Source organism: Festucalex cinctus, chromosome 12 (genome assembly GCF_051991245.1).
Source record: "Festucalex cinctus isolate MCC-2025b chromosome 12, RoL_Fcin_1.0, whole genome shotgun sequence".
Taxonomy (NCBI): domain Eukaryota; kingdom Metazoa; phylum Chordata; class Actinopteri; order Syngnathiformes; family Syngnathidae; genus Festucalex; species Festucalex cinctus.
In genome coordinates this window covers 15,539,265-15,565,321 of record NC_135422.1, presented here as the reverse complement: position 1 = coordinate 15,565,321, position 26,057 = coordinate 15,539,265, and the positions used below count along the sequence as shown (strand labels likewise).

General features: G+C 38.8%; 1 protein-coding gene across 2 annotated transcripts in view; it reads left to right on the top strand.

Moving 5' to 3' along the window:
* Positions 1 to 26,057, top strand: part of slc25a21 (solute carrier family 25 member 21) — a 119,631-nt gene that overhangs the window by 67,055 nt on the left and 26,519 nt on the right. For both annotated transcript variants that reach the window (XM_077539373.1, XM_077539372.1), the window contains one exon: positions 12,350 to 12,398. In XM_077539373.1, the coding sequence (XP_077395499.1) occupies positions 12,350 to 12,398 (49 nt within the window). The remainder of the gene's footprint in view (positions 1 to 12,349; positions 12,399 to 26,057) is intronic.

The window sequence follows — 26,057 nt, the reverse complement described above, 5'->3', positions numbered from 1 at the left end:
GTGGACTTGGCTGAAGACGACAAACTGCAGGCCGCGTGTGTGGGTCGTGTTGCAGTGATGTGGTCACGCGGCGGTAAACATAATGACGGTTGGAAAGCTCATCACTCGGCAGCATAGACGGACGGGCATAATGACTTAAAGATGACACTTGTTTTGTAGCGGAAAATCAATAGTGTGTTATTATTGCAGCCTTTCGAGCCCGTGTTTTTTTTTTTTTTTTTTTTTCTCGACTGGGTTGGACTCGCATGCGGTCGTTTGACGGAAGGGTGATGACGGCTCAAAGTACACGCAGCTTTTGACGGCGGCGTCCCCATATATATACATTTGCCTTACTTTCTAGCTCATTTGCATATTTGTGTTTTAGAAGCAGGCGAAATTACAAAATGAAGCTTGCTGATGGATCCCGCATGGATTTCGTTCCACGTCATTTTTGCATGTTCCTACTTCCTCGGCAACCATTTTGTTTTGGTGGATGGCTCAGTTTGAGTTCGATATTTCAATGTTGTTGTCGTTACGGGCCTTTTTTTGTGTGCTTTATCCCTTAAAATTTGTAGTTCAAAAGCACTGAAACACTAAAATTCTGATTTAAAAAAAATTCTGATTTAGGCCTAAATTCTTTATTTGCCCTGATTTGCATGTCCGTATTTAATTAGTCCGCATGACTCATTCTCAAGTAAGCTAAATCATGTATGTGTGTGTATATATATACAGTGATACCTTGGCTGACGAACGCTTTAGCTCACGAACTTTTCGCCTCACGAACATTAAATTCGCGAGAATTTAGTCTCTGATGACAAACTACTTTTCGGCGGACGAACCAAACCACGCGGTCGAACAGCACCACGGTGGCGGCCACGAGAAGCTGACGCACGCTCACGGCGTCCCAGTTCGTCACCCGCTTTCTTTTAGTGCGGACGCGGTTTGTGTTTGATAGCCATTTTGAGTGTACTTTTGCTATTATGGGACCGAAAAAGACCCCACCACAGGCTAGTGTTAAGCCTAATGCTTACCAGCGAGGGACGGCGATTCGGCGGCGCGTTTGCATTGTAGTCAATGGAGTTCGCGCCACTAAAAAAAAGCGAAACTGCCATCACGTACCTAAAAAAAGGAGAAAATCGTGCCACGGCTGTTTAGTCCCAGGAAAGAGGTGAAAGTAGTTGGCGGTGCTCACTTTTTGTTGACTCGCTAAAGTGCTCCACTTCCTTGTCACCAAGGGACACACCTCCTCCGCTCCGGTGAGCACGAAAGTGCGAATGAGCCGCAACCGTTCCATAAACACTCGACGCGGTGAAACGTTCGCGAATGAAGTAAGTCTACCATTGCTACTATCCTTAAGAACTACCATCACAAAGTAAAATAAAACGACTTTATTATACAGTACAATTTATTTCTTTAATTACAATACAATAGCACATTTATTATACATAAAATAAGGTATATTTTTGTGTAGTTTTAAGGCTTATTTAGTAGAAAATTATGTTTTATAGGGACCTGGGAACGGATTATTCTCATTTTAATGGTTTCTTATGGGAAATAAATGTTCGGAAGAAGAACTTTTCGGCTTACACACACTCTCTGGGAACCAATTAAGTTCGTGAGCCGAGGTATCACTGTATATACATTTTTTTTTTTTTTTTTGTGAAAATAAACACCGGCTCCAAATATCGGTTATCGGCATCCTTGACTACTATACAAGCAAAAATGTTGCCTCTGTATTTTTTATTTATTTATTCTGAATGATCATGTGTGAAGTCTCTCACAAGATGAGCAATCTTAAAAATGTGAAAAATCCTGGCGTGTACAAGGCACCCGCGGCGGCGTGACAGGTGTCCCACAGGGGTTGTTGGAATCAATTTGTTTACAACTGCATCCTGTTGAAAGAATGGGGCCGAGGCGACACGCCGCACTTCCTCCCAAACATCAGTTGGCGTCGTGTTTTGCATCCATTTTGTCCCCTCGGCCTCCCGCTTCTGTCACCACTTCCGCAACCGCCACCGCGCACTCGTTTGCATGCTGTGTTAAAAAAAAAAAAAATAAATTGACCACAGGTGTTAAGAAAAGAAAACAGTGACAGTAATGGAGGGAGGTACAGGCTGCCTGTCAATCTGTCGTTGAAGTGTCGTTAGCGTTGTCAGGATGACCCGGTCGGTCGGGAGCACCTCGCACACGCCTTCTTTGCGCCCGCGCGCACGCACACACCTTTTTGTCAGTAATCAGAGTTCATCTGCAGTTTGACAGACGGGGGACATACCCGAGCTGTCTCAGCACGCAGCCGGCGGGCACAAATGGACCGTGACGCGTAACGATAAATCACAACAGCAGAGACAAACGCACGCCCGATGAAGACGACTCAATTTATCATTGGCAGTGGAAAAGTACAATTTAGAGTTCCACCAGCAAGGGTTGACACCATTATTATTATTTATTTATTTATTTTACGGTGAAACAGGCATGCTAATGGTATGGAAGTACTGTGTGTGGGGGTGGAGGTATGGGTGGGTGGGGGGTTGGGTGCTGGGGGTCGGGGTGTGTTCGGGGGTTTGGGGGTCGGGGGTGGTGGGGCCTGGGTCGTGGTGGATGGCGGGTTTGGGTGGGGTGCGGGGGGGTCGTGGGGGGATGGGGGCTGGGGACCGGTGGGGCGCTGTGGGGGCCCGCTGGGCCTCGTTCTGCGGCCTTGGGCTCGGGAGTGTGGGCCGGGGCTGGGGCGGGGGTGTTCCGGGTGTCTGGGTCGGCTCGCCGACCGGTGTCCGCTCGGGTGGCTTGGGGGGTGGCCTTGGTGCTGCCGCGGCCTGGGGATTCCGGGGGGGGGGGGGGGGGGGTGCTCGCTTTGCTGGACCGCGGTTGACGGCTTCTTTCTTTGGTGGTGGTCCTTATGCATGCCAGATCCGTCGCACCAGCATCTACTGAAACTCAACAGAAGTACCCTCTCCCTCCCACAGCCCCTTGAATCAGTTGGTGCTGGTGTCTGTGGTTCTCACTTTGCTTTATCTATCCTTCCCTCCTTCCTCTCTTTAGTTTTTCCTCTGGTCACTTGAGATCTTAATTTATTAGAAGTATGAGGTTTCTGGGGTTGGCATAAGACTCCGGTTTTGTAACCACGCAGGAGGGGTCTTGTTGGTGCTGGACTTCACTTTGATGGATTGGATGTACTGGCTTCTATTGATCTCACTCTGCCTTATCGATCCTTCCCTCCTTCCTCTCTTTAGTTTTTCCTCTGGGCTCTTGAGATCTCGCTAAATTTGCTGGAATTTAGAGGCTTCCGGGGTTGGCGTAAGACTTTGATTTTGTAATCATGGGGAAGGCAGGAAGTGTTTGGTCGGTGCTGGATGTCACTTTGATTTACCTTTCTTTTCTCTTTATTTCTTTTTTTTTCTGACCTTTTCTCTGGTCTCCTGACCATTTAAATCTCACGACTCTGGCAAGATTCTGAAGTACCTGGTTAAGGCGAAGGGTAATGGGATATTTATAAGGTTTTAGGTGAATGAATGAGTATAAATTTATACGTATTTGCACGCACGCACACGCACGCACGCAAACGCACGCAAACGCACACACGCAAACGCACGCACGCACGCACGCAAACGCACGCACTCAAACGCACGCAAACGCACGCACACATACACACACAAAAAAAAAAAAAAAAAAAAGAGCAATGATGACAAGACGTTGAATCGGTAAGACTACCGAATGAACAATTCTGAGCTCTTCAAAAAAAAATAAAAACAAAAAAAAAACAAAAAAAAAAAAAAAATAAAGGAAGTACTGTGTGTACATATATATGTACATATATATATATATATATATCTTCAAATTTAGCGTTCTGTGTCAGATGTTCAATGTATTGTATTCAGCCGCAAATTTGACATTCAGCTGCAAATTCGACATTCAGCTGCAAATTAAACTACTAATTGCAAATTCGACTTTAAGCTGCAAATTCGACATTCAGCCACAAATTCGACATTCAGCTACAAATTAAATTACCAGTTGCAAATTAAAATGTCAGCTGCAAATTCGACATTTAGCTGCAAATTCGACATTCAGTTGCAAATTATACTGTCAGCTGCAAATTTGAAATTCAGCTGCAAATTAAACTATCAGCTGCAAATTCGACATTCAGCTGCAAATTATACTGTCAGCTGAAAATTTGAAATTCAGCTGCAAATTAAACTATCCGCTGAAAATTCGACATTCAGCTGCAAATTAAACTATCAGCTACAAATTGAAATTTCAGCTACAATTTGCGTCTGCAAAACATGACTTCCAAGTCACAAGTCATTCTCTTGTGAATGTAAATGTGTATTTGCAGTGTATTCTTTATATGCTGTAGTTGTGCAGTTACTGTACCTTCCAGCGCATCATCCAATAATGAACTGGACCACAGTTAACATCTCTATAATTCGACAGCAATTAAAACTCTTATTTTTGTATTTATTTATTTATTTTTAATCCTGCGAGCCTTGTGGGGATAAGCAGTTCAGATGATGAATGAATTTTAAAAATCACCTGTAGACCAGTGCGTATGATTTATGATGTAATGATAAATCGACTTCACATTATTTCCCCATGGGGAAAAATTAGAAGAACTTTTTCCGAGGCCACCCATCTCCATATTTATCTCGACATTGGATCGGAACACCCGGCACGTCTGGTGATGGATCTCACGCACTGCAGATATGACAAATTGTCGGGCGAGCAACGAGCTTCTGCGGCTCAAACGTTCGGCATTCCAGGCTCAAGCTGCGCTTCGAGACGGATTCAAATTGGGAAGTGCCACGTATCACCTGCGGGCCCCGTCAAGAGGGGCTGAACAATTAATCGAATTCAAATTGGCATAGCAATATATAGTAGAAGGCAAATTTTCAAATCACAAAGGCTGGAAAATTTGAAAAGAAAAACTGCTTCATTGCGCTTGGTCAGTAGAAATTATTTTTTATATGTGTATATTGTATGTATTTATTTATATAAGTGCAACCCACTTTTACGTATCATTCCATGAAGCATGAAAAGTTGAAGTGATTAAGCCAGATTGTTTGCGTTATTGTTGTAATCTGATTTGTGATTTACTGATGATGTTTGTTTTTATGCCACACTGTTTTGCTAAAATACCGTAATTTCCAGACTATAAGCCACAACTTTTTTCACACGCTTTCAACCCTGCGGCTTATACAATGATGCGGCTAATTTATGCATTTTTTCTAACGGCCACCAGCGGCACTTGAGCAGAAAATGTAAGCGTGAGATAGGTGGAATATATCAATCAATCAACTTTATTTATATAGCACTTTTCATACATTTAAAATGCAACTCAAAGTGCTGGACATCCATAATCCAATAAAATAAAAGAAAGAAAAAGCCCCCCCATCCCCATGATCGTACCCACAGACACACCCAAAACCCAACAAACACATGAAAACCACAACATGGCGGGGCACAGAAGTACCCTGTAAGGAAAGGCACCATCCACAATGAGATGGATGAAGACCAAGCATCCCTCTCACTGTGGAGGCTCCCCAATGAGAAAACACTGGAGCAAAAAATTTAATAACTACCAAATAAAAACATTTAAACACTAAAAGAAAACAGTTAAACACAATAGAAAAAATAAATAAATAAAAACAAAGCTACAAGACAAGAAGATTAAAATAGTTAAATAAATAAAAGGGGATAAAAAAATATATATATATATAAATAATAATTAAAAATAATAATAATAATAACAAATAATAATAATAATTAGGGGTGTTAAAAAAAATCGATTCGGCGATATATCGCGATACTACATCGCGCGATTCTCGAATCGATTCAATAATAGGCAACATCGATTTTTATTTATTTATTTTTTTTTTTTTATTTTTTTTTATTTTTTTTATTTTTTTTTAGGATTCACACCTTAAGCATGGAAGAATGTTATATGAACGGAACATTAAGCCTTAATATTTTATTTTAATGCTGTTTAAACATGAAACAGATTACAACCTCTATAAGACTGAAATTTCAGATAAATAAATAATACATTTTCATATAAATCTTACACTCTACAAGCTTACTGATTAGTATTTTCTAAATTTGAATGAAAAAAAATCGCAACAATCGACTTAGAAATTCGTATCGGGATTAATCGGTATCGAATCGAATCGTGACCTGTGAATCGTGATACGAATCGAATCGTCAGGTACGAGGCAATTCACACCCCTAATAATAATAATAATAATAATAATAAATAAATACAATAAAATAAAAAAAGATCAATCAAATGCCAAACTAAAAAAGTAAGTCTTAAGCCTCCTCTTAAATGTGTGTCGAGGAAGACGTAAGTTTAATGTAACTTGGCGCTTGGTGCATGAATAAAATGAGCATGAAAAGACCCTCATCATGGAAAATACAAGAAGTGTCAGTCTCAGTGACTTTTACCGATATGTTATTTTTAAGCAGCCCTGTTAGTTACTAGCATATTGCTGCTGTGTTACTGCTGCGTCACAGGCATTGTTTGGAAAGAAAAGCTAAAGTATGTTATTGAAAACTCTTTCTTGTGTACCGTCTTTCTTTGTAAATATCTCATGTTGCAATGTGGGCGCATGTGGCTTATAGTCAGGTGCGGCTTATGTATGTACAAAATGCTTTTTCCTTCAGAAATGTACTGGGTGTGGCTTATAATCAGGTGCGCCTTATAGTCAGGAAATTACGGTATTGTTAAGTTGTTATTGTAGTGGAATGCTGAAAAGATCGCAAGTCATAGTATGTAATTAAACTTCCAAAACATTTTACTAAGATTCGATCAGATTAATTTCTTACTTGTGTTTGTAATAATAAAAAAATAAAAATAAAAAAAATTTACATGACAAGAGCACCTTGAAAAAATAATTGTATGACAAATTGCATTTGTAATATCAAGGAGAAAATTTCTAATTGGATTATTTTTCATTCAAGCCTTGTCCCTAAGCCCCACCAATAACAAGTGTTCGCTGTCGTCCCATTGAGCGTGTGAACAGTCTGGTCTGCCACTATTGGCTTCCTGTACTGGTCGGTGACCTTCTCCAAGAGGCTGCTGGGAAGTACAATCATAAAATGATGGATGACACCTGCAGACGTTGTGCAATCGCTCCCTTGAGTGAGTGTGTGCACTATTGTTTTGTTTTCTCTTTTCACTTTTTTTTTTTTTTTTTGCATGGGAGCAAAATGTGTACGTGTATTTGTCTGGGTGTACATTCCCAAGCCAACAATCAGCCTAGATAATCATCTGTAGTGATGTATGAGCTCTTCTCTGGAAGGTGACCTATGAGTTTCCTGGCTAAGTGGCAGGGCTACCGGCGAAGCGAACACACATACGCACTCTCATGCCCCTTTTCATGGGGAATTTTCAAAAAGATCAGCAAAATTTGTCTTTGCAGTTTTGCCCATCAGAAGAGGGAAACTGCTTCCGATTGGGCCGCATTTGGAAGAATTCATCAAATCAAAATGGTCGTCTTCCTGTGCAATTTCAGGCAAAGATCCACGATGCCGTTTTTGTGCGTCCTTTTATGATCAAATTTTGTGTTGATTGCTAAAACTGGTTTCCTCAATAATGATAAAACGCCAAGCTAAGCTTCACCCACATTATGTCGTAGTCAAAAACGGCTTTTTCAAACGAAAATGGCTGACAGTTTTGGGCATGAAGTGGAGGAGTCGTGTTTTAGGACCCTAAAATTTTAAATAACGGTAAGTTAAGAATGACTTTGGCAATTATGCTATTTGACTGACGAGATTCAGTCACTAATTTAAGACTCCCTGTCTGAATGAGGTCTTTGATGAACAAAATTACCTTTAAGTAGATCAAGTGAATCCCAGTGTCTACGTTCCATTTTCAATCCTTAATTGATGAATCATGACTTCAAATGCGATATGACGATAGCGCGATTAAACAATACGATAAAACTTGTCATCACATAAACAATTTCACAAAACAGTTTCTTTTTGTAGATTACTGAAACACTATTAAAAGTGGGGTCTTCTTCATTGTGACTACTTTGGTATTTTTTTAAACAAATACAAATGTCCTCTTAACAGAGACCACTTTCTGTCAGCATAGTCAATTGCTTCATTTTATAAACTGATATAATTTTTTTGTTTAACATTGCAAACGTAAATAAATAAATAAAATGATTTAAATATTAAATCCAATGAAATCATTAATATTCCTCAGAAATGGTGTGCTTCAAAAAGTCTAAATATATTTTAAAATGTTAAAATTGAAGATCTAATACACATTTTTCATTTCAAACGTCTGCAAAACTGAGTCAGTTGCTGGGCAGATAAATGTCTTGTACAAGTAAAAGTAAGTTTGATGAGTCTTCTTCACCTGAAGACGTCCAATTCCCCGCCACTCTTATGAGGCGCTCCCCCTAGTGGCCCGCCAAGTAATTGCTCAATAAGTAATGGACAATGGAGCTGTTATAGTGGCTATATATTAACTACAAATATCACGATACTTGCGTAGGCGTATCGCTAATCTATCAGGAGACAAAATATCACGATTGATCGTGATATCGATTATATCGTCACGCTCCTGTCCAACGCTATGTAGCTGTAAAGCATTAAGGATCGAAGTGCGTCCTAATGGTCGACGCCCAGACATACTCGTGAGCTTTTTATCACCTTGGTTTCAGCGTGTGTGCGTTTGCAAGACGCTGGATGACAGGCCCTGTCACTGCTATTGTGTTGGACAAACAAAAGAAGCTTCACGCACTGGAATCCCCCCCACCGCTATGTCACTCACTACGTAGCATTGACGAGACGCAAACGGCGACCAGGTGGCGACTCGGCGTAACATTACCGACCCTCTACAAGAATACTACAATAGTGGGAATTTTACAAGAAAAAAATTTTTTTTCCTCATAACAGTTGCACATTTCTCGTATAATTTTTTTACAGCTGCAATCTCATTCCGTCTTTATTCTAGCGCTTTTTCTCACAACTTTGCATAATTTTTACGCATTGTTTAATTGTGGGAATGCTTCAGCATTCCCACATATGTTCTTGTAATTTGTATTCGCCACACTTTTTTGCAGCGTAACAACTCCCACATAATACTTCCAATTTACACTGTTCAAATTTTAACTAGCTTCAAAAATTCATGCCTCCCAGGGTATATATATCGTCTGATTCCACATTACTTACAGTATTTGCACAATTTAACATTTAATATCAACTTTTCTCCATTCATTTACAATGGGACAGATATTGAACTTTTTTTTTAAGTATCACTTTCCACATCAACTTCCATAAATATAACTTATCATCATTACCAGGTGTCTGATACTGCTCGGTGGCACAGTTGGTATAGCGCATTGTCCAGTAACAGGAGGTTATAATTTCATAATTTATATCTGTTTACTTCATAAGCATTCCACATGCATTCAAATCTTAGCTTTCAGCTATTAACATTCAGCTTTCACCATTCCCACGCAATTTCTCCAGAAATTGCACTTAGTCTAGTTAAATTTGTTTTTCTAATCACTTTCTGAAGCTACAACGTTATTCTGCTAATATTTATTCATGCACCGATTAAGTAAATTTGAGTGGATTGCATAAGAACATTTGTTGTTGTAACGCCGACTTTCTTGGAAAACGTGGGCGAGTGCATCTTTGGTCGATCCGTCATGGAGGACAACGCCCTTCTCTGCAGTTGTCTTTGCGTTGTTTGGACAACAAAGTTCAGCGCGACCTTGTTTGCTTTTCGAACTTCACTTATTCGCAGCCTACTCGTTCAAATAAACAGCCGCACGGCTAAAACCAGCTCGAGACTGTAAAATAATCGTGCTCATGGCGGCTGTCGGATACTTGAGCGACAGTGAGCTAATGTTACCGAAAAAGTTTGTTGACAGTAACTTGTAGCGCGTCCAAATAGCGTCTCGCCTACGTGGAAACACCTGTGCGCGCTATACGTGTCATTCCGAGGTCACCTCGGATTTCTGAAGTATGTTGCCGGCTTTTTGACTTTGTGCACTCCGGTGCTTTTTGCGCCGGTATTTTGACTCTTTCTTTTCTCTTAATAATCACTTTTTTTTTTTGTACAAGGCATTTTTATTGTCCATTTTTTTTAGAAAAAAAAATCTTAAATTTCTCGCACCGTTTGTCCTATTTGAAGACGTAAAACAACTTTATTTTCGAATCTGAGAAATAAGACAACCTTATTCTTGAATTTTCTCTTTTTACAAAACAACTTTATTCTTAACATTTGAGGATTTTTTCATACATGAGAAATTTGCTGATTGTTTTTGTAATCGAAAGGATCCGGGTACTCCGATCTCCTCCCACATTCCAAAGACATGCATGGCAGGTTAATTGGGCGCTCCGAATTGTCCCTAGGTGTGGATGGCTGTTCGTCTCTGTGTGCCCTGCGATTGGCTGGTAACCAGTTCAGGGTGTACCCCGCCTACTGCCCGAAGCCAGCTATGATAGGCTCCAGCGACCCTTGTGAGGAATAAGTAGTTTTACAACTTTGACAAGAAATCCAACTTTACTCTTGCAACATTGCAACCTTACCTCATTCACTCCCAGCCATTTTCACTGAAGCAACCCCCTTCAAGACCCACAGAATATTGTGTTCTATTGCTATAAAAACATGAAACCTACCAAAAGAAAGATTAGAGTCACTTCTTTCATCAGGAAAAAACATATGTTACTATCTGTTTCCATTTTGCAGCAATTAGCATTTGAATATAGGCTTGTTTCATCATTATTTACAAATCTGTGTAGAACAGAGGGGGAAATCAGCTAATTTGCAACATGACCCTCGTTGATCTCTTATACTCTGCTGCCACCTGCTGGCCGTTTTTGTCATAACTACTTCAACCGTTCTCTGCAGTAGAGAAGCTGCATCAAAGCCTTCGGTATGCGCTAGCATAAAAAAAAAACATGAACATATAAAGACGTCTTTGGGACACTTAAGAAATTTAAAATAGAACATATTTATACGTTTTTGCGAGCAAAAGAGTTACTCTTTGTAGTCCCAATTTTCTCCTTGCAATAATGTGACTTAATTTTGGTCATAAGGACATTATTATTTTACATTTAAAAAAAAACAAAACTTCACATTTTCGACTTTTTTTTTTAAAGCCTATTTTTCTTTGTATTTTTCATTTAAATGATGGCCTTTTTCGTAGTAATGGTATAACTTTAATATGGTGATGTTATTTTTTCTCATGACTTTACTCATATGTTTTAATTTTATTTTGAAGTCCCACACATTTTACGACTTCATTGTTGTTCTACTGACATTTTTCGAAAGGAAGAAAAAAAAAATCTTATGACTTTACAAGTTGGTTTCTGCACATTTGTGTTTTGTTGCTTTTATAAATCTTCAGCTGTCGTTTTTACTGAATGTGCGTTCCATATTTGCATGCAACACACAGCTGGCGACTCGCGTATTTTTTTTGGAAGCGAGTCCAACAGAGTCGCATGCTCCTCGCAAAGATGACAAAAGCCTCCAAACAGCAACAGTTGACGGTTGGCATTCGAAACAGCCCCAGCGATGAAAAGTGCGATAAGGTTCCGCGGAAAGTTTTGAGAGTTTAGAATAACAAATGACTTCGTCTTTACCTTCGATAACCTTTTGGATTGGAGTATAACTCAGTATAACTTATCGAGGTGCAGCACGAGGTCTCGCTTCGATTATTGATTGTCAGGGGGAAAAAAATCGTGAATCACCTGATAACTTAACTGTCAATATCCTACTAAATATTGCACAACTTTTTGTGCGAAATCTTCAAAATGTCAATTTTCTATGAAAAAACAACAACACTTTTTGCTAAATCCCACAAAATTCTCAGTGTAAATGATCAAGGTAGAGCACACAGTGTACGATTTTGGAGTGATTATTGATTTCTTGCAGGTAGAAGTTGTTGACTGCTCTGAAAACTCACTTCAATGTCAATTTTCAACCAAAAAAAATTCACAATTTAAACACTGTCTTTCCACAGAAACGTCCCGCTGTTTACAAAACAAACACAAAATGACAAAATACAGGCTGGGGGGGGGGGTTGGGCGTTTAGGACAAAATCACCACCAAAGATGAACATAAACCCAGATGTGTAGACTGAGAGAAAGTTCAAGTATTCAAAAAGTGCATTTTCCTGAGTGAAACCGGCAGACTGGGCCTTTAACTGATTCATGTGAGGAACAAAAAAAATCTTGAATCGTCCTGAAAACTTGCTTCAGTTTCACTTTCCTCCTAAAAAAAAAATGAACTTTTTTTTTTCCTGTAAAATCCCATAATATTCCTGATGAAGGTGCAACACAATGTGCAAAATCCCACAAAATTCTGAACAAGTTAGTTTCAAAGCTGAAAAGTGACCCAAACGTCTCGTTTCAGGTCTTGTGGAGATCTGCTTGATGCATCCTCTAGACGTGGTGAAGACAAGGTAAGCGGTCATGTTTTTTTTTTTTTTTTTTTTTTTGCAGCGCGGAGGCCAGCCTCACACCCCGGTGTCATAAACAGGTCGTGGGCCACTACTAAAGCTTTATAGTCTTTCATAGGCCTCGCCGAGACCTCTGGCTTCACATCTTAGGCCCCCTGCCCCCTTCACTGCCACTCAGTAAATCCTAGCGCCGGTTTCTGTCATTTACGGCCGCACTTTCTCTCGTGGATAAATTGCTCGGCGTGCCTTTTAAAAACGGGGGGGGGGGGGGGGGGGGGGGGAATAAGCGAAGACGCTTGCACTTTAAAGGCAGCGCCAGCGCGCGAATAAAAGCTAACGGCCGATACTTGATCCTCTGAAGGGAGGCTCGTGATTTATGGTCAGCCGCTCGGAAGGTATGAGGCTTTATTACAGGTAAGTGTCGGGCGGAGGGGTCGGGGGGGGATTGTCCTCGCGCCGGGTCAAGGGGAGCAAAAGTGCAACAGCTTTATCTGCGTCGCCATGGTTTTACATTGCGGCGCTTTGAGTTACAAGCACACACACAACGCTTGAGAAAATCATTTAATAATACAACTTTTCATCTGGTAAACCTACTTTAGATGTTTCTTATATTCTATATTTCTTTTATGTATCAACTTTTCGCATATTTTTTTTTTTTGATAAGTTGAAACGTATTCTCAATATTTGGTACTTTTTATTGAACATGATTCAACTTTTGTTTGTGTTCATTATACAGTACAACTTTTTTGATGTCGACTTTGTTCCTTTTGTCATATTACAGCATTGAAATGTGAGCATACTTTTAGACTTTTAACTCTTTTGCAATACTCTTTTTTTTTTTTTTTTTTTTTTTTTTTTTTTTTTCCTCCCCATTAAGCCCTTTTAGCCTTTCTTGCTGTTGCTTGACAATTTCTCTGACTTGGAGGAAAAAAAAAACATGACAATTTTATTCTCAGTATGTTTTTATTTTTATTGAAAATAATCCAACTTTCTTGCTTTTTTTTATTGCAACGTTATCACTTGAGTTGAATTAGGGTGTTAAGAAATATCGATTACAGAGCACAATTCTTGTATCGATTCAATATGCGGCTGAATCGATATTTAAACATCAATTTTTGATGGTAATATTCAACAAAAACAAGTCTTGCTTACGGTTAGGGTTCACACTTTAAGCATGGAAGAATGTTATATTAATGGAACATTAAGTCTTAATATTAATGCTGTTCAAACATGAAACAGTTTGCAACTAGTGTTGTTCCGATACCGTTTTTTAGCCCCCGATCCCGATTCCGATACCCAGCTTTGCCGATACCGATACCATACCGATACCTAAGTTTTTTGTTTTTTTTTCCTCAACATGAAAAAGCTGTCCTGCCATTGGTTCAGAGCATTCAAGGGCCAATAGGATATCTTAGATCGGCATGCAGTGAGCATGTCACATATCAGTGAATGTCGTGCACAAGCAAGACGCAAGATGCTGCATCCAAAATCCTATATTAGAGTTGGAATTGATGGTATCGGCATGTTACTCGTGAGTACTCGCCGATACTGATACCACTGTTTTAATGCCGATTAACCTCTGCCGATACCAGTATCGGTATCGGAACAACACTATTTGCAACCTGTTCATCAAATACGGTGTTGAAGTTTCAGTTAAGCACATTTTCATACAAATCTTACAGTGTACATGTACACGTTTACGTATTAAAGTTTTCTAAATTTGAATTTTAAAAAAAAATCACAATAATTGACTTACAGATTTGTATCGGGATGAATCAAATCGAATTGTGATACGGATCGAATTGCCAGATACGAGGCAATTCACTCCCCTAAGTGTTGAATAATAGCACAAATATATGTTGATAAAGTCATAGGACAAATAAACTGACTAAATGTCAATTTAATTTCAGTTCTGAAGTGGAAAAAAAATGTAGTGTGTTCTTAATACTCATTTAGTAAGACTATTCTATACCGTAACTTTACAACTGTTTTTAAAATGGGGGAACAAATGCAAAGTGGTTGTCAACGAACGTTACGTATTCCTCATACTATAATAACTGTCAACCTTTTCCAGTAATATTGCATTTTTTTTTCTTAGGGGTGGGGAAAGCGCCAGCTTTTTTTTTTTTTCTTAGTTCAACACTCATGTGGTTGTGTGTGTATGTGTATATACACGTGCACACGCGCACACAGAAGTCTTGGTAGTAGCTAATTGGGACGTGAGGAGGCTGAAGTCCATTAGCAGGCAGGCACCTTGAAAAAGCGTCCAGTCGTCGGTCGAGCGAGCATGGATCCTATTAGGCTCCTCCGGCTCCCTCTCTCGCTTTAATGTCCAGTCTACCAAATTGATCCCCGACTGGAGTGAATTTAAACCCCTCCAAAAACACAAAATCAAAGCATTTGGGGAGGGGGAGGCGGGAGGGGTTTGCCAAGGGGAAAAAGTGACAAATTATGTTCTCGCCCGGCAGCTCCTGTTTGATTGCTTTGATTTTAGTCTTGTAAAATTGTGATAAATTTACACTTTTCTCCTCATGTTCCAACTGATTTTCTCATGATGTGACAATTAATAGTTTGCCGTTGTATTATTTCGTGTAACTTTTTTTCTCATTGTGTTACCACTTCTTGATTTTGTATTCATTCCTCGTAATATTATCATTTACTCGCAATGTTGCGAGTTTATTTTGACCATTGGGTGACAGTTAGTTTTGTAATATTTTTATTAAATGTTCTTTATTCGGTTACATTTTTTACTTCTTTCTTGCGATATTACAACTTGGATAAAAATATTTGGCTTTGTTTACATAATGCCGACTGTATTGTCTTAGCATAAGATTACAACTTTTTGATGAGACCAAATACAACTACATTCTCAAAATTTATATATATATATATATATATATATATATATATATATATATATATATATATATATATATATATATATATATATATATGTATGTATGTATGTATGTATGTATATATATATATATATATATGTATGTATGTATGTATATATTTTTTTTTCCCCGCAACTTTATTCTTGTATTATTATAATTACTAACTTTAGTACTATGTTGATAGTGTTACTCATACCGATACCAGGTATCAGCCACTGATACTTAAAGGGATACTTGACTCATTGAGTCATTTTCAGCAGTAAAAAAAAATATTTTGTCTATAATTAATGTGGTAACTTCATTATTTTCGATGTACAATGAATACCTTTAAAATGTAATTTTTCTACTTGCTGTCGACTGATGATGACAACATCACCTGTGCTGAAGAAGTAGGTAACAGCCAATCATGGCTCAGTTTACTGACCAAACTCAGAAAACAGGTGAGCCATGATTGGTCGTTACCTACTTCCTCAGCACAGATGATGTTGTCATCATCAGTCGACAGCAAGTAGAAAAAATACCTTTTAAAGGTATTCAATGTACATAAAAAATAATGAAGTTATCAAATTCATTCTGGACAAAACATTAACTTTTCACTGCTGAAAATTGTTCAATGAGTCAAAAAATCTGACATCAAATAAGTCCTCAGAGTGAATACAATCGATGTCAAACATCCCTACTTTTTTTTTTTTTTTTTTTTTTTATGGCAACGTTTTGATTTCGCTGGTTTTTGCCAAATGTACTACCATAATTTTTTTCGTCTCTTACGATTGTTCTCAGCATATTACTGCTTTTGTTTCTCTATATTTTTTTTTCCCTCATTACACTGACTTTAATCTTGCCAACTTTACAACTTTTCCTTCCATCTTTGCATTTTATTTGAAATAGCTGTTTGTCTTTTCTTTGCACATTGCAGATTGTAGCGACACTTGCCAAACAAAATCTGCTGCTGTGAATAACAAATGAACAACAACAACAAACAAAAAAGACGAGGCACTTTGGCAGCTCGCGGCCTTAAACAAATACTGATTCATCCTCCGGGATGACAGACAACCTTGGCAGGCAAATAAGTCATCGTGTTCCAACGTTTTTTTGTTTTTTTTTGTTTGTTTTTTTGTTGTTGTTTTTTGGTGGATAGCGACACACAACTTCCAAGATAAATAGGTGCAACAGCGGATTGCAGTGCGAAGTATGATCATTATTTGAAAAATGAATTTGCGTTTGTTGAGTAAAAAAAAAAAGAAAGAAAAGAAAATATAAAGAAAGAGGCAATGTTGTCATCCACAAAGTCATTAAAAAAAAACGTGTTTTAATTTCCATCTCTTTATTCTGAAACAGGACATAATTTCAAATTGATGGTGTAGAAAATGCACAAACACAATTTGATTATGATTCCGGTTTGGTTCGTAGCCCGTCAGAAAATTGGCAAAAATGTTGATCATTGTTTTCCAACTTACAAGCAGATGTTTTCAAATGTGATATTTAAAAAATGCTTTCACTCACAAATCTGAGAATGCTTGCTGGTGAGAGGCTGAAATTGCAACAATTTAGACCAGTGGTGTCCAAACTACGGCCCGGGGGCCATTTGCGGCCCGCCGTCCATTTTTTAGTGGCCCGCGACATATGCTAAAAATGGCATTTGACTCAGTTCAAATAAAATAATAACAAAAATGTTTGGAGATGGTCAATGTAAAAAGGGAGGGTGTCGCAAATCATAGGTGCTATTAAAGTTTATTTTAGTTAACTAAAACTAACGAAAAAACTAAAAAAAAACAAAAAAACAATTTTGTTAACAAAATAAAATAAAAACGAAGATGCTTTTAAAAAACAGAAAAATAACTGAAACTACTTTTTATGTTTACAAAACTAACTAAAATAAAACAAAATAAAAAATATTGCGCACAAGTAAGACATATTAAAAAAAACAAACTAAAACTAATACTGAAACTAACTAAACTAAAACTAAGCATTTATTAAAGAACTAAAACTAATTAAAAAAAACTAACAGAACCACCCTGTAAGCTAATTAAAACTAATTAAAAAAATTTTAAAAACCCTCAAAACTAAATAAAAACTAAAATGCAAAATTCCAAAACTATAATAACCCTACTGCCATATTGCAAATAAAGTGGTTTATATACTGTAGCATTTTTCTAAATATGCAAAAACACAAATCAATTATTTGTACAATTTTTAAGACTAAACACAATTTCTCTTCATAACATTATGTGGCCCTTGCGTCGTTCTGATTTTCTGTATGTGGCCCTCAAATGAAAAAGTTGGGACACCCCTGATTTAGACCATTTTCAATTCAACACGGTTTCTCAACCATTAATTTGTTCTAAAATATGAATTGATGACTTTGATAATTGTTCATTTTCCTCAAAAAATAGAACACACAACTTCAGTTTTGTTTTTTTGTTTTTTTGTTTTTGTTTTTTTGGTGGAGTTGACGCTAATCAGCGACGATGACGTCATTGATATCGCATCCAATCACAAAAGTCAAGTGTTCTCTTTGAGGCTCACTCCGGATAATAATCAGCCTCAAATGTCAATGTAGCATACTTCACACGAGCGAAAGCCTTAATTGGCTCTGGCCCTGCACAAATGTTGGGGTACTCCGAAGGGGGGTGTCAGTGGGATGAAAAGGGGGCTTAAAGGAGTCGGGCTGCATTTAACCCGAGAGCCAACGAGACCGGTTACAGCTTTTCATTAACCTGGAAAGCACCTAGTTACATGGTTCATGGGCTGGTCTCAGCTCACTTGGAGGTAACAAAGGGTGTCGGGCGGCACTTTCCGCAGGGGGCCGTGTGCGCCGGGGGCGCCGCCATCTGACTCTGATCAGGTGGCCCCCGCTCATTAGAGAGCAATCCCTCGCCCGAGTCTCCCCCTTTGGTGTGGAAGATCCGGTTACAACAGAGCGCCGCCCACACCACGCGAGCGCCGGCCGACGACGACATCGCCGCCATCCCAAATTGCGCCTTCGTCGTCTTCAACGACACCCCGAACAAAAACTGAAAATTCGGCACGCAGGTTCTTCGTTAGGAGACTTAGAAATAAATGAATGGCGGAACAATAAAACTGTAATAAGGTGCGCTTCATATTTAGCTGACTAATTGATTATTTGTATTGTTGAATATATGTGGGCCCAGGAAAATTAGCAAAATGCTACGGCATAGGCTAATGGGGATTTTTTTTTTTTCTAAATAAACAAATAAATAATGTTTACAACATACAAGTATATATAAAATGGCAATAAAAGACAAAACTTAACTCTCAGTACAGTGAACTCATGCTAAGTCCCTTCGCAAATACCAAAAATGCAAACGCAATTTGTTCTGTTGTTTACTCTACATTGCTATTATTTGTAATACATAAATAATGTTATGAACCTAATACCCTGAAGTCTTAGTTAATGATCTTATGGCACAGAAGGGGTTGCACAACTTTCCTTTTGTTAAGTTGACACTATTGTGTGAAATTCAAATCAATGTTGATGAGTTGATTATGTCGATTTATATATATATATATATATATATGTGTATATATATGTATATGTATATGTATATATATATATATATATATATATATATAGTTCAACACCTTACAAGGAGCAACTCAGCTGTTATTCTGTTATTTTTTTTAGATATAAATTTTAAATAACATACATGATAGTTATGCCTGGATCAGACTACGAGAAAAAAAGTGTGATCTCTCACAATGGCGCTACAGTTTGTTAGAATCCTGCCGTGTCTCTGTTGGAATACTGGCAACGCTACATGATGATATACGTTTTTTTACAATCATTGTGCTCAACTTGTCAAATGAAGCTGTCAGGAGAGGCGGGACTGGGAAACGTGCCAACGCTCCATAGCGGCAACAACAATTATGTAGGAAGAAGAGCTAGTTTTGATGGTAACAATGTTTAGTGTTGAAAGAAGGAATGAAAACGTGTGTGGTGTCATCCTTGAATGCTCCAGGAAGGACAGTTTGGGCTGCCCTTTCTGCTTAAGATGACGATCAGGTACTCTTAATACCGTTGGCAAACAGGCAACATACTGTAGAAGTATGTAGCTAGCTGGCTAGCAAGCAGCTAGCGAGCGTAGGGCTGCTTCTGCCAAAAATCCACCAGCTTTTCTCCAATTCTGTTGTTCCACTCATCCCTCTTTGTTTTCGCCATGGTGTGCGTGAATAAATGTTGACAATGATGGACCAAGTGAGGCCAGGCGCCATTGCAAGATGACATTTTATTGGTCAAGTTCTCCTTGACATGTCATACTTGATATAAAAAAAAAAATCCTTGTCTCATAATTGAAACAGTCAAAAATGTTACAAAGACTCATGTCCTTGCTTTTGAGGAGTTATCATAAATTCCGGCTGCTTGCTGCACCTTAATCCGTGGACTTGACTTTGGGTCCGAACACTGTAGACTGAAGACCCCTGACAACCAAATCCGAAAACACCAGTCAGCCGTACCCCGGTAGCATGTTTCCGAGATGATTAGAAAAAGCTGCTACAAGCCCCTTTCGCGGCTAGCAGTAACCACGGCAACCTGACCTCCGTTTGGTCACAGCACGCTTTAAAGTGTGTACTTGAAAGTGATCTTTCACGAGGGTTTTGACGGATGACGTCCTGCCTTTCTGAGAACGGGTGCGGGAGGGAGGAGGGCACTGTGCTTTAAGATGCCCCCACCTTTTTTTGCCCCCCGACTGCTTGGTGAACCCCGAGTCACTCCTGAAGGAATCCCTGACACCACCCCAAACCAGCAGGTCACAAAGCGGCGGCCGCAGCCTGAGAACTGATCTTGCCTTGTAAAGTAGCTGGCAGGTCAGCGGTCATCAAGCCGACACCCCCCTACCCCGCCGTCACCGCAATTAAATACTATAAGGGAGGGGTGGAATTGCGTCAGAGTTTTGTGTTTTCATTGACCATTTCAGCAAAAACCTCAAAAACTGGTCTTGTATATTTTGACTATGCAATTCTCAGATGGTTTTTCAATGACCGTTCAAGATGAGAATTTCTGGTCTGATGGTTTTCCCAGAGTACAAACCATGTAAACTGCAACATATACGTCTTTATGCGAAAAAAAAAACATGATCTGTGAAGTTCTCTTTTTAATGTTTTGACAGATGTTGCACTCTTAGCTATGAGATTGAGTTGCAGCAGATGTGCACGTCGGTGTTTGCTACCGCACCACCTATAATCATTATCAGTCAAGTTCACATTCCACTCGGCTAATTACAGACTGGTGCGCTTTGATTTCGGGCGAGCCAATCTGTGACGCAACAATTCTGTTTTCTCCCACCAGGCTGCTCATGAGTCGCTCACCTTTTATTAGGCCGGGTTTTGGGGGTCACAGTGTAAAATAAATCCCAAACGATTATCGAAGCTTGTAGCCAATCATTTTCGCAGTGGTCCTGGTACTAAAACAGTGTAGCATTTCCACTGCAGTTGTTTGCAGAGGTGGGCATTCCGTCCATATTGACGGAAGGTCCGTCAATCCGTCAATGACTATTTTGTTGACGATTGACGGGAAACTTTGAAAAACTGGCGAACTAAGCATTGACTGAAGGGGGTTTTCGTCCGTCAATGTAATCCTCAATCCGTCAAACTTCGGCAATCCGGATTGACGAACGGCGATTGACAGATGCCCACCTGGAACGACGAAAACACTGACGGACGATTATTTTGCTGCGCAATTGACGAATGATGGATTGAAAGTTCGGCTTGAAATATTGACGTATTGACGTTGCGAAAGGGTGTGCAACTGTTGACGATTGCCAAATGACGGACGCTCAACAGTCACCGATGCGCCCACCTCTGATTATTTGCCGAAACTAGCAAAACTTTCTCACCAGACAATTAGAAGTTGAAGGGTGACATTAAAACAAATTAATACTACGGGTCCATTACGTAATTTGAATTTGTACGAAGTCATAATATGCCGTACGACTAACTAGTGTTGTACTTCTCAAGACCGGTTTTGGTTTTGGTTTTGAGACCGCTCCCAAGACCACTTTTTAAGGGTCTTGGCCTTGTCTGGGAATCAAAAGCATTTTTACTTGGTCTGGGACAGGGCAGACTCAAGACTGGTCAAAACCAGGCATGTATGACTGTTTTGTTTTTGTTGCAAATATAGTTTTCAAAAATACATATATATATACTGGTCATTTTGTTTTAGTTTTTTGTCATTTTTGTCTGGGCCTTGGATGGTGTGGTATTGACTTGTCTAAAATACTACTAATAGCCTAAGCTAAGATGGCTGTAAAGTTAGATTTACAGTAAATAAAAAGAATAGAAGAAAACTGAAACCTTTTTTTTAATCCTCTATGGCACATTTAAATTCAGTTCAGTTTTATTTAACTTTGAAGTAAAATATGTTTGTGTTTAATCTTTTTAACCACTGCTCTATAAAGTCGGAATGCTAATGCTAATTGGGCTTAACGGAGGTGGTTAAATGGCTCATTTACATCTACAGTGTCATTCGACCTTCTGCAAGAAAAATAAAATATAATCGCACCCCCCAAAAAAAATTCAACCATGCAGCTAATGCTGTTAAATAGGAAATAAGATGTCAAATTTAAACACTTGGTGTGAATTCCTTTGAGAAAAGTGTGTATTGTGCCCTCTATCCACCATATTTCATCGTCAAGTTGGCACCGTGAGGGCGAGTGAACACGTGCCATCCAGTCTGCGGCCCTCACTGTATTATTTTAACCTCGTCTTTGGTTCTGGTTTTTCACCATTTTCAACCGGCCGTGAAATTGAATCTACTTCCTGCGCTGAGAAACTGAGTCACTTCTCTACTTGTGTTCCCTTTTTTTTTTTTTTTGCATCACGCTACTATTTAAAGTTATTGCTAGAACATTAGCACCGTCATTTCAGTTAACAGCGTTTGGCCAAGCTCTAAAAGAGCCCATTTTAAACACCTAAGAAATATTTGTTCTCTGATGCAAGCGCTTACTGGAAATGTGAGTTAAAAAAAAAAGTGCTCAGTTTTTCCGCTGACCTGCTCCAGGCGAGCAGCTGAGGGGCTTTTAAAGACGACCTAAAGAGCGATACATCAGGCGGCTGAGAACGTTTGGGTGTCAGTTTTGGCTTATTGTATTCTCGCCTCTTTACGAAGCACATCTTTTCCCCGTCTGCCGTGGTGAAACGGGAGGTCACGGTAGAAACATCTGGGCTCGTAAACTCGTACAAGTACATATAACTTGATAGGATTAAAATTTAATTTATGAAGCATTTGAGAAGTGTACATTCATGAAAAGAAACAAAGCAAAAAAAAAAGTCAATATTAAAAAAAAAAAATGTGCGAAGTAAATTTATCAGCACAAATGTATGCTGATAAAACAAATATGCTAAACAAATTAAGAACAAAATGTGTGGGGTTTTTTACACAGTAGTCTTATTTTTTTCCAAATTACAAGTCTTATTTCGTTAAGAATATGGTCCTATTTTACTCAAAGAAAAGGGATTTTTTTCTTTAAAAAACATATATATATATATATATATATATATATATATATATATATATATATATATATATATATATAGTGTATTTATTATTTTTCTAAAGAATTTTATTTTATTTTTTATAGCACAAAATAAAAAAAATTTAGCAATTACCGGTAGTTGATTTTTTTTTTTTTAACAATGCTGTTATACGCATATATATATATATATATATATATATATATATATATATATATATATATATATATACATATATAATTTGTTTTTGATTTTTTAAGAATTAAAGGCATAATATTATGCCAAAGTATTTTATGACTTTCAACTTTAATATCATGTTTTGTCCTCTGAAGTATGACGATTCTTGTAACGTTTTTTATCCTGACAAAATACATCTTTGTTCTAAGGAATTAATTTCTTGAAAAAAATGCAACTTTATTCTCATTATATTTCAACATTTTTCTCAAATACTGTCGACAACTTTTTAATTCCTTTGGTATTTCAAATTTCATGGCTTTTTCCTTGGAATTTTTTTTTCTACTGTAGGGTGTCCTTGGACCCAAAAAGGTTTTTGAGGTCCTGATCTGACTGGATCAGTTTTAGGAAGAATCCAAAGCTTTAGAAAGTTCTGGTCAGCTTGTTCGTGGTCTTGGTTTATTCCCGGTCTTTTTCTGTGGCGTTTGCTTCAAGTTCCCAATCATCCAGAATCCAATCACAGGGCCAGAATTCATCGTATGTCCCCCCCAAAGCGAGACTCCCGTCAACAGTCGCTTCGGTCTCTTCTCCTTAAAGTGGCGTCGACGGTCTTGCCCTGTTTGCATGATTGAGTGTCCGGAGTCTTTACTGCGGATGGCTCAGATCATTCATCTGGCGGGACGGCCAAATGGGCTTTTTTAACATCTTTTATGATCCCGTCCATTAAAATTAACTATCTGGCTGTTAAAAAAAAAAAAAAAAAAAATGGACTTGCTCGTTACAGTGCTCTGGCAGATTGTCTCTTTAGTATGAGAAATGTCTCTTGTCAGTTAGCCTTTCTCTTTGACTTTCCAAATGACTTTGCCTGCCCTTCAACCTGAGCCAAGCCTCTAAAGTGTGGTACACACATACCAATAATTCGCCTTCAGTTCAGCATTTTTCCTGTCCGCCCTTCAGAAAGGCAGACAAAAGTCTCAAGTCTCCTAAAAAAAAAAAATAAATAAAAAATACTTTCAGCTCTCCAAGTGCCACCAACATGACCAACATTTCTGTGCAGTAGCCGAAGTGTTCATCAAAAACAAGATTGTTGAATGTGTCTGAAAGATTATCCGGAGCAATTTTATCAATTTATCTTGCATATAACTCGCTTTGCGGGAGGCTTCGCTCTGATGATCTCTAAAAACAATCCGCTTTCCAGAATCTCTTCCCAAAATCCATAAAATGGACATAACCCGGCCCCAACGTCCGCTTGACTGACTGTCGCGGTTTGATATCGGATTGATGCTGACACTAGAATATCGATCGATTGTGGTTTGGTCAAACAGATAACGGGCATGTCACAGTAGTGTGTTTTGATCGTGTGCCCTCACGTGACTTCATATCTCATCTTTGTATTAGATTCCATGAACGCATACAGTATTGTACTTCAAATAAATTTTGGGCTATGTTTTATGGTTTATATTTATTGTTGCGTGATAATCTTTAAAAAGAAGTGTTGAAGGCAGCATTTTTAGTTAATGTTTGTATTTGTAGTTTCTCAACGGTAAATGATAAAGTATGTGTTTACATTTCTTTTCATATGATCACTTTGTGCACTTTAAGAACATTAAAAAAAACATTTTGTCATGGTTGGAATGTTTCTGGGGGTGGAAACAGTGATAAAGTATTTTCTATTTATCAATTAACTTTGCCCTAATTTTGTCCTTTTAAAAAATAAAAATTAAAAAAAATTAAAAAAACACTTAACGGTTTAAATTGATTGAGAATAAGCAATTCAGAGATACAGCTATACCTCAAAATTTGTAGTATCACCCACCACTACTGAACGCTCAATCCAGACACCCCCAACCTCCCGAGGCTACTTTTATCACCTCTTTAAAAGATGTTATCTTTTAGGACAACCCATTCCCTCCCGCCTGGTCATGGGAATGGACATGACCTTGCACAGACCCTCAAACTCTGCCTTGTTTCGGGCATCTTTGCCTTGACTCATTCGGCAGATGAGGTCTTTTTCAGTAGTCGTGTCTTCTCGGCTTGTTCTTGGCACCAACCTGCCTGCCCTCAGCCGGGCAGCTCCGGGCCTGTAAAAGACAAACAAGAGAGCGAGGAAAGTAGGATGTGGGTGAGGAATGGTAAGGGGGGGGTTGCTGTTGCTCTTGATGAACTCTCAGATATCATCACCTCGTCGCGTACTTTATCTCTGCTCGCTTAGCCAGCCGATGATTGAATGAGTGGCTCGGAGCTTCCAAAGTAGCCCCCGGGGGGTGCGTGTGGGGGTTTCTTGGGGTCTTCTTTCTGCTGAGTTTTTACGACCGGCACGGCTGACTCGGAAGCCAAATGAATCTGCCAGAAGCACTGAGGCTGTTTAGTGTTTCTGTGTTTCTACCTCGTCCGCCGTTTCCCAACCTTTTTACTACGCCAAGAACACATACAGGCAAACATCGGTTCACAAACGACACTGTTCACCCACAAATCGTAACGCGAACCCTCTCTACTGTTCCGTCATCCTTGTGCCTCGCTCTCCCGGCGTGATGAGTCAACTTGGTGGCATCCAACTTGAACTTGTTTGCTCCCAAAAACATAGAAATGCGTTCCATTTTAAATGTGTTGTCCCAAAGACGTATTTATACGTTTTTTTATGTTTTTTATTTATTTATTTTTTTAATGCGAGAACATACAGAAGGCTTTGATGCAGCCTCTCAACGACAGAGAACGTGTGAAAAATGGTAGTAATTACAAAAACGACCAAAAGGTGGCAGCAGAGTATAAGAGATCAACCAGGGCCATGATGAAAACAAGCTGTTTCCCCACAACTCAAAGCAGATTTGTAAATAATGGTGAAACTTAGCTATATTCTATTGCTAATTGCTGCAAAACGGAAACAGACACTAATCTTTAATAATAATAAGTCTAAAAGGGATACTTGACTCATTGAACAATTTTCAGCAGTGACAAGTTAATATTTTGGCAACTTCATTATTTTTCATGTACAGTTAGTACCTATGCAAAGTAATTTTACTATTTGCTGTCAACTGATGATGACATCACCTGTGCTGAGGAAGTAGGTAACGGCCAATCATGGCTCACCTGTTTTCTGGGT